Consider the following 11,496-nt stretch of genomic DNA (forward strand, 5'->3'; position numbering starts at 1 on the left):
AAGCCTCCGTTTCCTTTTTTCTTAACATAACAGTCTTGTGCCTGCTTTTCAGTGGAGGTAGTAATAAATAACAAAACAGACTGAAGAAGAGACATAACTGAAAAAGAGAAGGAAAGATAAGTCTAAATATATCAAGGGTATTCAAATTTGAGGTACTGGGATGCCAAAAGTCTGACCTCTCTTCCTATTTATAGAGAGAGAAGTTAAAAAAGAGGTGCCTAATGAAAAAAGCAAGAGACAGAAAATCCTTCTACCTGAAAATATGTCCTTCACATATCCTAATAATTTTCCCCCAAAATTCATGGTTTAATGATCCTAAAAAATGTAAATATTTTATGGGAAGAATTAACTTATGATTCCTTATATTATTACATCCACAAATAACAAAGTCTGTGTTAATAAACAAGTTATGATTAACCAGGACCCATAAATACAAATATAACACAAAGGTGATAAGATACTAGGAGTTATTTCATGGGAGGGTAGGGGCTAGAGAAATTTGGGGAAAATTTGCACTCTTTCAAGGAAGAGGTGAGTCTTAAAGGATGGCTGAGGAATCCCAAAGAAGCTGATGGAAAACATATGAAGAGCATGTTTGGGTAATAGGCGCAGGCTAGATGAAGCACAATGTATAAGACAGAGAATAGGTGAAGATACAACTGAAAAGACAGAATGAGTAAGGATCATAAAAAGTTGTAAATGTCAGCAATGACAATATTATTACAGTAAATAACAGTATGAATATACAGAATCTGAATAAGTGGTATTAAGTAGACAAAGGGAAATAATCATAGTCACAATTAAACTTCTGTAAGTGTTTTGGTGATATAAAGTTGAATAAGAACAGGAGGTCTTGACTTTTTTAGGAGGTGTGTCAGTCCTAGTTCTGTTTGCCTTTGAATCCATTCTTCCTCTTTCTCCTGCTCTGCACTGTATGACATGCCCTGTATAACTGCACTGACCTCATGCAGGCAATGTCACCTGGGTAGTGGCTAGGTTTAATAAATGGGAAGCACCAGTGATAACATTGAAGGGCAGTTGGAAGCCACGCTTTTTTTCCCCTCCCACTCACTCTCTGCCTTGGTAGAATCTCCACTATGAGTACTGCTTCCTTACCAGACAAATTTACCTTCCATCTTCCACATAGTGAACCCAGCCTCTGAACTGCCTCATCTCTCTTTGTCCTCACTACCTCTGCGGCCTTCAGCTCTTGCTGCTATCCTCTGAGTTGGCCTCACTTAAGCGGCTCTTTTTAGCTTTTCCATCTCCAGTGTAACCAATTCCCTCATTTAATCCCTTCATGTTAAATACTCAGATTGGTTTCAATCTTCCTAAAAGGAATGCTGACTCATACAGACAGGAACAAGTCTATTTAAAAACACCCCACCTGCACATAAACCTTTACAGACAGTTTTAGGGGATCCCAGAACCCTTGAAGCCTGTCCCTTAATCCCATATTAAAAACAGTGAATACACAAAAAGGTAAATTTCTCGGGGAAAAAAAAAAAAAAGACTCTAGTGGGGATAAGATGGTTACAGAACAATGTGAATGTAAATAGTGCCACATAGCTGTACACTTAGAAATCACTAAAATGATGAACTTTTGCATGTTTTTTAAAAAAGGTAAAGAAACACTCGATTACAGTAAAACATGGTAAAGGTACAACAGAAATAATGTGCAATTCTGTGGAAACATTTAAGAAGTACTAACTATACCTGCTGAAAGAGGTTTCAGAGATTACATTTGACCTGAACTGTGAATGTAATACTAGGAAGACAGGGAGAAAAACATTGCACATAGAAGGAACAGAATATAAAGGAAAAATTGGTTAAACTGTAAGTAGTTTGGTATGTCTAGTGCACAGGGCAGATATTGAGAAGTTGAGATGAAGCAGGGCAATTCCACAGAGCACTTTGAATGACATACTGATAAAAACCAAATGGTAATCCAGAGGCAATAAGAACACTTTGACATATTTTGACCTGTGCAATATTTAAAGGAATTCTAGGAAGGTAACAGCTGGCTGTACCTGAGTAGCAAGAAGGGCTATTTAAGTGCAGTGAGGTACAAAAGTCAATGCAGTATGTTGAAGAACAAAAAGTAGATAAGTAGTGCAACTAAGTAAAATTTATTGTTCTTTGAACAAATTTGACTCATGAAAGGGTGACAGAGCATTAGATAGAATATGCGGTGGGGTGTAGGAATGTGTTTAGTGTGGGTGTATATGTGCAAGGGTAAAAATCTTTAACTATGTGAACCCCAAGAAGAGAACTTTTTAATTAGCACTTGGCAGTGTGTGGAACATATCAAACACCCAAAGATTTGCTGAAAGAACATTATGAAGAAAAGGAAGCAACAAACAGGCTGAAGATGGGGAGTACTTGTAAGAGAAGATTCATGAGTGAACAGTAAGATAGTTAATATTTTAAGCCACTAAGTTTTGTAATTGTAGATATTTATGTGCTGATAGGAGCTTCAAGATATATAATGCTAAATGAAAAAAAGCAAGAGCAGTGAGTGTGAGGAAATTTATTTGATATTCTTTTGCACAACTTGAAATTTTGGTAAGTGCACAACTTTTCAACTTTAAGAATGTGAGGTGTAGTGTGAATGCTTTAGGTAGATTTTGTTTTGTAACAGTAAATATGATGAATTGCACGATTATCTGAGAAGCAATGACAAATGTCCAAGAGAGAAGTAATGGGAAGGCATATTGCTAAGATATGACAATCAAAATGGAATGTGAATGGCAAAAAACTAGTTTAGGATAAGAAACAAGGGCTGGAGTTTCTATCCATTGGTAAAAAAAAAAAAAAGTAGGAAGCAGAGCAGCTGGTTTGTGCAGGATAAAGACTCACAAGTTGTTGTGAATTATTACAGTTAGAAAATCATATTGCTTTTGTAAGACCAGTGCTTCTTGACTAAGAGTAATTTTGCCCCCTAGGGAACACACTGGCAACATTTTTTGTTGTCACATCTGGATGAGGATGGAGAGTAGAGTGCTAAAGGATAGAGGCCAGAGATGCTGCTAAACATCCCACAAGGCACAAGACAGTTCCCCGTAAGTAATTATCTGGTCCAAAATATCAACATTCCCGAGGATGAACCTTGGCTGGTGTGACTCAGTGGCCTATGAACCAAAGGTTGCCATCTCGATTCCTAGTCAGAGCAAATGCTGGTTTGCCAGCTGGGTCCCTGGTTGGGGGCTTATGAGAGTCAACTAACTGATGTTTCTCTTCCTCTCTTCCTCCCTCTCTGAAAATAAAGTCTTAAAAACCAACCAAACAAACAAACAAAAAAAACACACACACAAAAACCCCAGCACCGAGGGTGAGAAACCCTGTTGAAGACTGGATTACTGAAGAGCATCTGGATTACCAAAGTGCCAAAACTCAAAAATTCTTAAGCAAACACTGCATGGAGGGAAAATATAAAGTATGTCAATGTTACCATGCTCACTGTGAAAGTCTACTTTGGATTGGTTTACATGTAAACCTAATATAACAATTACAAGACACCTTTTCCTCACAGATACAGATATAGATTCAGGTTAACTGTACTCAATTCTGATAAAGTGGGCGAAATATGAGCCAGACATTAACAAAATATTAGTTTATACTGAAGCCATTTACTTAGTTCTCCAAAAACATGTAATGGAGTCACTTACCATCTAATATTTCCTGCAAAATGTGTCTATCAAGAGTCTGGGCACAAACATTTCTTTGGACAAAGCTGAGTATTTTAAAAAGAAACAAAATAATGGGTTTATCTAACAATAAAACAATGGTAGCAATGACTGCAGGCACTACGGGAAGTTTCAACAGAGGAGTTTATCGTTTACTTTCAGAGATGTCACATATGATGTCTGTAAATCATTTGCTCGAATTTTGAGTTTTATGTGGCTCTCGCTCTCAGCAGTACAATCCTCATTCTTTCAGGGTACAAACAATAGCAAAACCTGTTTCCCACACAGACAATAATACACCTTGACAACTGGCCCGAGGAACTAATCCTCCGCAAACGGAGGAAAAACTAACGAAGACTAGAAAAGCCACCTGAAAGTCATTTCCCATGTGAAGTTTCCTGCTAATCAAAAAAAAAACACACACACACACAAAACTGGAATTGCTGTTGTTTTAAAATATGCAGCTGGCATTTCAAACCTCTACACGGGACGACTTTTTGCAGTGGGTGGAGAGGAAAGAACACACCATTCGCCTCAAATTCGTAGTTCTAAAAGCTAGTTATCAGAAGGGCGCCAGGAAGGTCTTTCCACAAAGCTGGGTGCCTGAGGAAGTCCTCATTTTTTTCCTATTTTGGCTCCAGCCCTAACAAGAGAAAGTGCACCCAAGGTTGAAAAACATGCATTCCATCCATTACATAGCCAACGCTCCTTCAAAGGTCCCAACTAAGTATTCAGGCCTGACTTGCCCTCCAAACCCGGGCCTCAGGTGTCCCACCCAAGCTTCTCCTGAGCAATACTCCCCTACGCCCCGCCACGCAGCCTGAGAAGAGCATCCACACACAAAGAGGCTTAACTGCCCTAGCCTCCGGCTTAAGAGTCATCGTCAGACTGAAGTTGTCGGAGGGGAAGCAAAACCCCAAAGCTCCCCCACCCTGGGAAAACCTTTAGCCCCAAAGGTCCTTCCGCCCAGCTTAAATGGTCCAATATTCCTCCCTCCCGCGTTCGAGCTTACCCAATACCAGCCGGGCAACGTCCGAAGGTAACAACATAATCGAAGCTGCAGATGGAACCCCAACAACAGAAGAGGCTCGAGTAAAAGCCAACACAACAGCAGCTACTGTGCCGCATCTCCCGGTTCCAGTGGCGGCACTGAACCCGCGGCAATTCGTCCCGCCTCTTTCACTTCACGCTAGCCAATCGCTTCCGCAGGAGAAAGAAAGGCGCCGAAATGAAACCCGCCTCCGTTCTCCTTGAAACTGTCGTCATTTCCTCCCTCATATTTGAGGGGGTAGGGTTGGAGGCGGTGAGGAGGTGGGGTGGAGGTCCAGGAATCTGAGCCAGAGGGCGAGCACGAAAACGCAGGGGCGCACGCCATTGGTGGGCAGGGCGCAGGCGCGTGGCTTTAGACGTGCTCAATGTTTTGGGGAAGCGGGGCCTCTAGGCGGCGACCCGGTGAAGACGAGGCGCATGAGCAGATGGTGCTGAGGCCGCCGCTCAGCCTTGCTTCTTCCTGTGGAGAACGGCGCGGCGAGGTCGCTCCAGGTTTGAACCGGAAGCGGGAATAGTGCGTGGATAGCGGGCTGGAGCTGTCTGCGGCGCAGGTTTTAGGCGATTTGGGCTGCAACCACTAGCTTCTCGAGAGATTGCAGTTGGCTGTCGGAGTCCAGCGGTAAGGACGCGGAAGCCATGCTTTTGGGGAATTCAGTCGTTTTCGAGCAGTTTGGCCCCAACCTTCGGAGACTCAGTCTCAGGACTCCAGAGCGGCCCTTAACACCTTCACACGTCATCTTTCCCCGGCTCGCTGAGCCCGTAGCTAATTTATCCACGAACCTTATTCTAAGGACAACTAGATGAATTGACTAATACCATTTTTCCCCTCTCATAATTAGTTTTAATCAGCGAGCATCTGTTGAACTTTAAACTGCAGTCGTGTGGTTAAGATCTTGGGCTCTGGAATCACACTGCAGGAGTTTAAATTCTGGCCGTCAACTGTGTGACCTCGCTATACAATTTTCTTCGTGATAATCCTTTCCTGTGGTAAGCATTCAAGAGCGTTCGCTGCTGTTTTTGCCAGGCATAGATTAAGTAAAAAAGACTGTTAAAACTCAGGATGATAATGTGATAAAAGAGTACTGCGATAGTAGGGGTGTCAGTGAGGTTCTATGGAAACAGCCTGGGAGAATCGAATCAGTTTGTGCTGAGACCTCACAGCGTTAAATTGCTTTGGAGGATGGTAGGAGTCTTCTGCAAAGAAGACAGTGTGTGTGTAAAGCCACAGAGTGTAGAAGGTTCCTGAAGCTCAAAAGTGAGGTCTGGTATTGAATTAAATAAATTTGGGTATTTGCAACATCTCGAAGTCATAGGAATGGATAAGATCACACTGGGAGAATATAGAGTGAGAAGTAAGGAAACAAAGGTGTTTTTTAAGGTTTGGGTGGAAGAAGCATCATCAAATTTATGAAACAAAAGGAAGTGTGAATATTGATAACTGCTACTGATAATTTATTGAGCATTTGTTATGTTCCATGCACTGTGAAACATGTATGTGAATCTTTACATTACCTCTTTGAGATAGGTGTTAGTATTATTTTTTATCATTAAAAAAACTGAGGTTAAGAGAGATTAGCTAACCTGCCCTAGGTTATGCAACTTGTAAGTAGCAGCATCCTTACAATATGAGTACACAGCCCACACTCTTACCATTAGAAAAGAATGGCATGCCAAGGGTAGAATTATATCCAGAAAGATGGGATTTGGCATTGTCAAATTCTGTAAAGGAATCACTATTAGATTGACCGATTCAGAGGTTGTTACTTAAAAAACGTAAATCAGCCCTGGCTGGCGTGGCTCAGTGGATTGAGCACGGACTTGGGAACCAAAGGGTCACTGGTTCAATTCCCAGTCAGGGCACATGCCTGGGTTGCAGGCCTACTCCCCAGTTGGGGGGGCACATGAGAGGAAACAACACATTGATGTTTCTCTCCCTCCCTGCCTCCTCTTCCCCTCTCTTTAAAAATAAATAAATCTTTAAAAATATGTATGAATCATTTAGTTGCATGTTGGGAGCAGAACCTAGATCTTTCTGAATTAGTACATTAGTTGAACTCAGATTTAACTAGTGACACTGTTACTGTAGTTGACTACTCTCTAGTTCTTTTGGTTTTCTTTTAGTTCCTCCAACATTCCATGTGCTCTTCCATCTTAGGACCCTTAGGCTGTTATGCTCATCTCCTTTCCTAAAATGTTCTCCAGCTCTATGATTGGTACTACTTCATTCAGATCTTGGCTTTATTGTAACCTCCTCTGAGATGTGTTCCCTAATAGTTTATCAAAAATGATCCTTTCTATTATTGCATGTTTCTTTCTATTGAGCCATATATAACAACTTGGAATTATGCATTGATTTATCTATGTAGTTGTTTACTGTCACTCTCTCCACTAGTTATGACTCCGTAAAGATAGAATTTGTGTCTATTTGGTTCATTAGAAGTCTAGACTCCCCCCATTATAGTATGTACCTTGTACATAGCAGTTGCCTAATAAATATTGTTGCATGTATCAGAGAATGAGTATCTCCTATTTATGTACATAATACTGTACTGTTTTTGTTGTTGTTTTTTTTTTAAGTGATCTATCTTTGAGAAATAGAAGGGAAGAAAGGCAAGTAAGCCACAGCTTAAAAAAGAAATTTAGAGTTGCCTCTTCCTGGAAGCATCACATGTTTAGTAAACATGCATTTTATTCACATTACAAATAACATCTTTAGTATGTTTAGGAATAAATGTGCCTACTTTTATTATTTTTTATTTTTTTAATTTATTTTATTGGTTATGCTATTACAGTTCTCTCATTTTTTTCTCCCCTTTACTCCCCTCTGCCCTCTACTCCCATCCCACTATCATTCCCCCACCTTAGTTCATGTCCATGGATTGTACACATAAGTTCTTTGGCTTTTCCATTTCCTATACTATTCTTAACCTCCCTCTGTCTATTTTGTACCTACCATTTATGCTTTTTATTTCCTGTACCTTTCCACCATTTGCTGCCACCCCCTTTCCCACCGGTAACCCACTGTGTGATTGATCTGCATTTCTGTGATTTGGTTCCTGTTTTAGTTGTTAATTTTGGGGGGTTTTTTTTTCAGGTTCATTTGTTGATAGCTGTGAGTCTCTTGTCATTCCACTGTTCATATTTTTGATCATCATTTTCTTAGATAAGTCTCTTCAACATTTCATATAATAAGGGCTTGGTGATAATGAACTCCTCTAGCTTTACTTTATCTGGGAAGCACTTTATCTGCCCTTCCATTCTAAATGATAGCTTTGCTGGATAGAGTAATCTTGGATGTACATACTTGCCTTTCAGGACTTTGAATACCTCTTTCCAGCCCCTTCTTACCTGCAAGGTTTCTTTTGGGAACCTTGTAGTTCTTATGGGAATTCTTTTGTGGGTAACTGCCTCCTTTTCTCTTGCTGCTTTTAAGATTTTCTCCTTATCTTTAATGTTGGGTGATGTAATTATGATATTCCTTGGTGTGTGCTCCCTTGGGTCCAACTTCTTTGGGACTCCCTGAGCTCCCTGGACTTCCTGGAAGTCTATTTCCTTTGCTAGATTGGGGAAGTTCTCCTTCATTATGTTCTCAAACCTGTTTTTCATTTCTTGCTCTTCCTCTTCTTGTTCTGGCGTTGCTGTGATTTGGATGTTGTAACGTTTAAGGATGTCCTGGAGTTTCCTAAGCCTGTCCTCATATTTTTGAATTCTTGTTTCTTCATTCTGTCATGGTTGAATGTTTCTTTCTTCCTTCTGGCCAGACCCTTGATTTGAGTCTTGGTTTCCTTCCTGTCACTGTTGGTTCCCTGTATATTTTCCTTTATTTCACTTAGCATAGGCTTCACTTTTTCCTCTATTTTATGATCATAGTCAACCATTACCAGTGTTTTGAACTGTGCATCTGATAGGTTGGCTATCTCTTTATCGCTTAGTTGTATTTTTTCTGAAGCTTTGATCTGTTCTTTCATTTGGGCCATATTTCTTTGTCTCAGTGCAGCTGTTAAGTAGTAATGGTATTGGCCAGGGTGGAGCAACCCAGGTGGCTATGTTGTGGGGGAGGTGTCTGAGAGGAAACAGTGCCACTTGCCCACCTCTCAGCTGGCTTTCAGTCACTTAACTCTGCTACCACAAGCAAATTGGGCCCTTCTGGCACTGATTCCTGGGTGGGTGGTTTTGTGTACACTCTAGGACCCTGTGGGTCTGTCCAACGAACTCCTGTGAGGCTGGGAGTTTTTCCTGCTGCCTCAACCCCCACAGGTTTTTTCCAGTCAGAGGTTTTGAGGCTTTATTTCCCCTCACTGGAACCATGGGTTGCATGGTTTGTCTCACTCCCTGTTGGTCCCACATTAGTGGGACCACCTGCTCCACAAGCTGCGGCCTTGCCTGGTCTGCCAACTACTGCCTTGCCACGTGTCCTCTCCAGCCCAGCTGCCCTTCTCCATCCCATCTACCTGTCTGGATGAATGTTTCTTCTTTAACTCCTTGGTTGTTGGACTTTCATATAGTTTGATTTTCTGTCAGTTCTGGTTATTTTTTTGTTTTTAAATTTGTTGTCCTTCTTTTGGTTGTGTGAGGAAGCAAAGTGTATCTGCTATGCCTCCATCTTGGCTGGAAGTCTCAGGTGCCTAGTTTCATGGTTCTTTGAATATTGCTAAGGTGTTTTATTTTCTTTGTTCATTCAATTAAGAGGACTTTAAACTGAGATTGAGCAAAGAGGGGGGAAAGTCGTAGATAAAACTCTAAGGGATGGAAACATAAATATGAGAGTCCCATTCTGAACAAGTATATAGTCAACTGAAAACGACTATCACATAAATAACATCTTGTTACCAACAGCAGAGTAAAAGAGGTTGTAATAAGGATGAAGGGGTCAGAACAACCAATGAATACAAGAGGAGGAGAATTAGAGCTATCTGCCAGTGAAATAGGTAGTTTTATTAGGTGGTTTTATTTTACTGTGAGTGTTTAAAGAAAGAACAATACTTTTTAGAAGGGATTTCTTCCTTTGTAGGAAGATGGAGTATGGCCTCTTCTTGCCACTTTTAAGATTCTGTGAGATTAAACATAGGCAGAGAAACATACATAATGTGTATAGATGGATGGGAAAAAAGATGTTTCCCATTTTTTTCATTTTGAGGTATATGTATGTGTAGATATCATGGACATAAATGAGTATATTTTTTTGTTTATTAACATTGTATAACAGAAATGAAGCTTTTTTTTAGATTTTTTAAATTAAATTTTTAGAGAGATAGGAAGGGAAGGAGAAAGAGAGGGAGAGAAACATCAATGTGCAAGAGATACATCGATCAGTTAGTTGCCTCTCCCATGCCCCCAGTTGAGGATCCAGTCTGCAACCTACGCCTGTGTCCTGACTGGAAATCAAAGGGGTGACCCTTTGGTTTGCAGGCGGTCACTTAATCCACTGAGCCACACCAGCCAGGACACTGAGCCACAGCAGCCAGGGCAAAAACAAAATACTTATATAAGATTTTTTTAAAGATTATCAAAAGAAGGTTTGATTATACTGGAAAATCTAAACAGAGGAGGGCTACCTCAGTGGCATTAAGGCACAGTAAAATATAGTTGATCTTTTGACATTTGTAAGGGATATTGTTGTAGTTTACAATTACCTTTTAAAATAGGAATATCATTTTCCTTATGCTTTTATGTATTAAATGAGAACCATAAAGCCAGTTATGAAGAAAGTGCTAGGCAAGACTTAATAGCTCTGATAACCTCCTGCATATTAATTCCAAAGCATATGCAATTTAAGCCTTTTGCTCAGCTATATAAGTCATGACATATAGAAAAGGTACTTTTAAATAGTTTGAATGGTCACTGTTAAATTCTTAAGTGCTCTTTTCCTTATTCTTTGCTTGGCTGGCTTCCATTCATTTCTGTATTTTAGTTTAAATGTCATGTTTCTTAGAAGAGGTCCCAAAACAATAAATTACACGTTTCCTATTTTTATCTTGCTGCTGCATACAAAGTACACATTTGCACGTTGAAGCTTTGTTGTGACATTAAGAAAACCTAATTTAAGTATGGAAATGTTAAGAAAAACCATCATGCCTTTGATCACAATATACCTCTAGTTGTACAGTTAGATACAACTGTATATTATTAACGAGTCTGAAATAATTTTATGTGTGCATTTTTACAGGCAATGATGTGTTTTCTGAAAATCTGAACCATGAGTCTAGCACTTGATGATCTGCTTATTTGCTGCCGTCAACTAGGACATGATAAAGCCACGGAACGAAGGGTAGTAAATTACTTAAATTTAGTTTTTGTTTGAAATAAGTAATTAATTACCTATTAACATCTTCTTTTTTTCATTTTCAGAAAGAAGTTGAGAACTTTAAGCGTCTGATTCGGAATCCTGAAACCATTCGACATTTAGATCGGCATTCAGATTTCAAACCAGGGAAATACTTGAATTGGGATGCTGTTTTTAGGTATTCCATTCTAATATTTTTTACCGTATTTTTCATTTTTATTTCTGTTGTGATTTTTTTGTTGTTATATATTTAGGTCTTATTTATCTTTGTCTTCTGTATAACAGTGCTCCTTATATATGAAGTTGGCTCTTAGTATTTATTTGGAACATAATTTTTAAAAAACAACCATTTTTTTTGGTGTAGGGATGATGCTCCAATTAACTGAGCCACCTGGGTAGGTCCTGACATCTGCCAGGTAACTGCCAGATGTTAAATTATAATGCAAAAGTAAAAGGAATTTTAGAATAATCCTATGT

General features: G+C 39.8%; 2 protein-coding genes across 5 annotated transcripts in view; one reads left to right on the top strand and one right to left on the bottom strand.

Annotated features, from left to right (window-relative positions):
- Positions 1-4,852, bottom strand: part of LOC123818987 (protein NPAT) — a 69,562-nt gene extending 64,710 nt beyond the window's left edge. Inside the window, exon 1 of the mRNA XM_045839312.1 lies at positions 4,699-4,852. Within this exon, the coding sequence (XP_045695268.1) occupies positions 4,699-4,735 (37 nt within the window). The 5' untranslated portion in view covers positions 4,736-4,852. The remainder of the gene's footprint in view (positions 1-4,698) is intronic.
- A 191-nt stretch (positions 4,853-5,043) lies between these two features.
- Positions 5,044-11,496, top strand: part of ATM (ATM serine/threonine kinase) — a 162,209-nt gene continuing 155,756 nt past the window's right edge. For 3 of the 4 annotated variants that reach the window (XM_045837996.1, XM_045838016.1, XM_045838025.1), the window contains exons 1-4: positions 5,044-5,355; positions 5,576-5,723; positions 10,903-11,004; positions 11,085-11,197. In XM_045837996.1, coding sequence (XP_045693952.1) covers positions 10,933-11,004; positions 11,085-11,197 — 185 coding nt within the window. In that variant the 5' untranslated portion in view covers positions 5,044-5,355; positions 5,576-5,723; positions 10,903-10,932. The remainder of the gene's footprint in view (positions 5,356-5,575; positions 5,724-10,902; positions 11,005-11,084; positions 11,198-11,496) is intronic. The other variant, XM_045838005.1, reaches the window with a different exon arrangement.

The sequence above is a fragment of the Phyllostomus hastatus genome, unplaced genomic scaffold, assembly GCF_019186645.2.
Source record: "Phyllostomus hastatus isolate PE091 unplaced genomic scaffold, TTU_PhHast_1.1 phas_contig_113, whole genome shotgun sequence".
Lineage (NCBI taxonomy): Eukaryota > Metazoa > Chordata > Mammalia > Chiroptera > Phyllostomidae > Phyllostomus > Phyllostomus hastatus.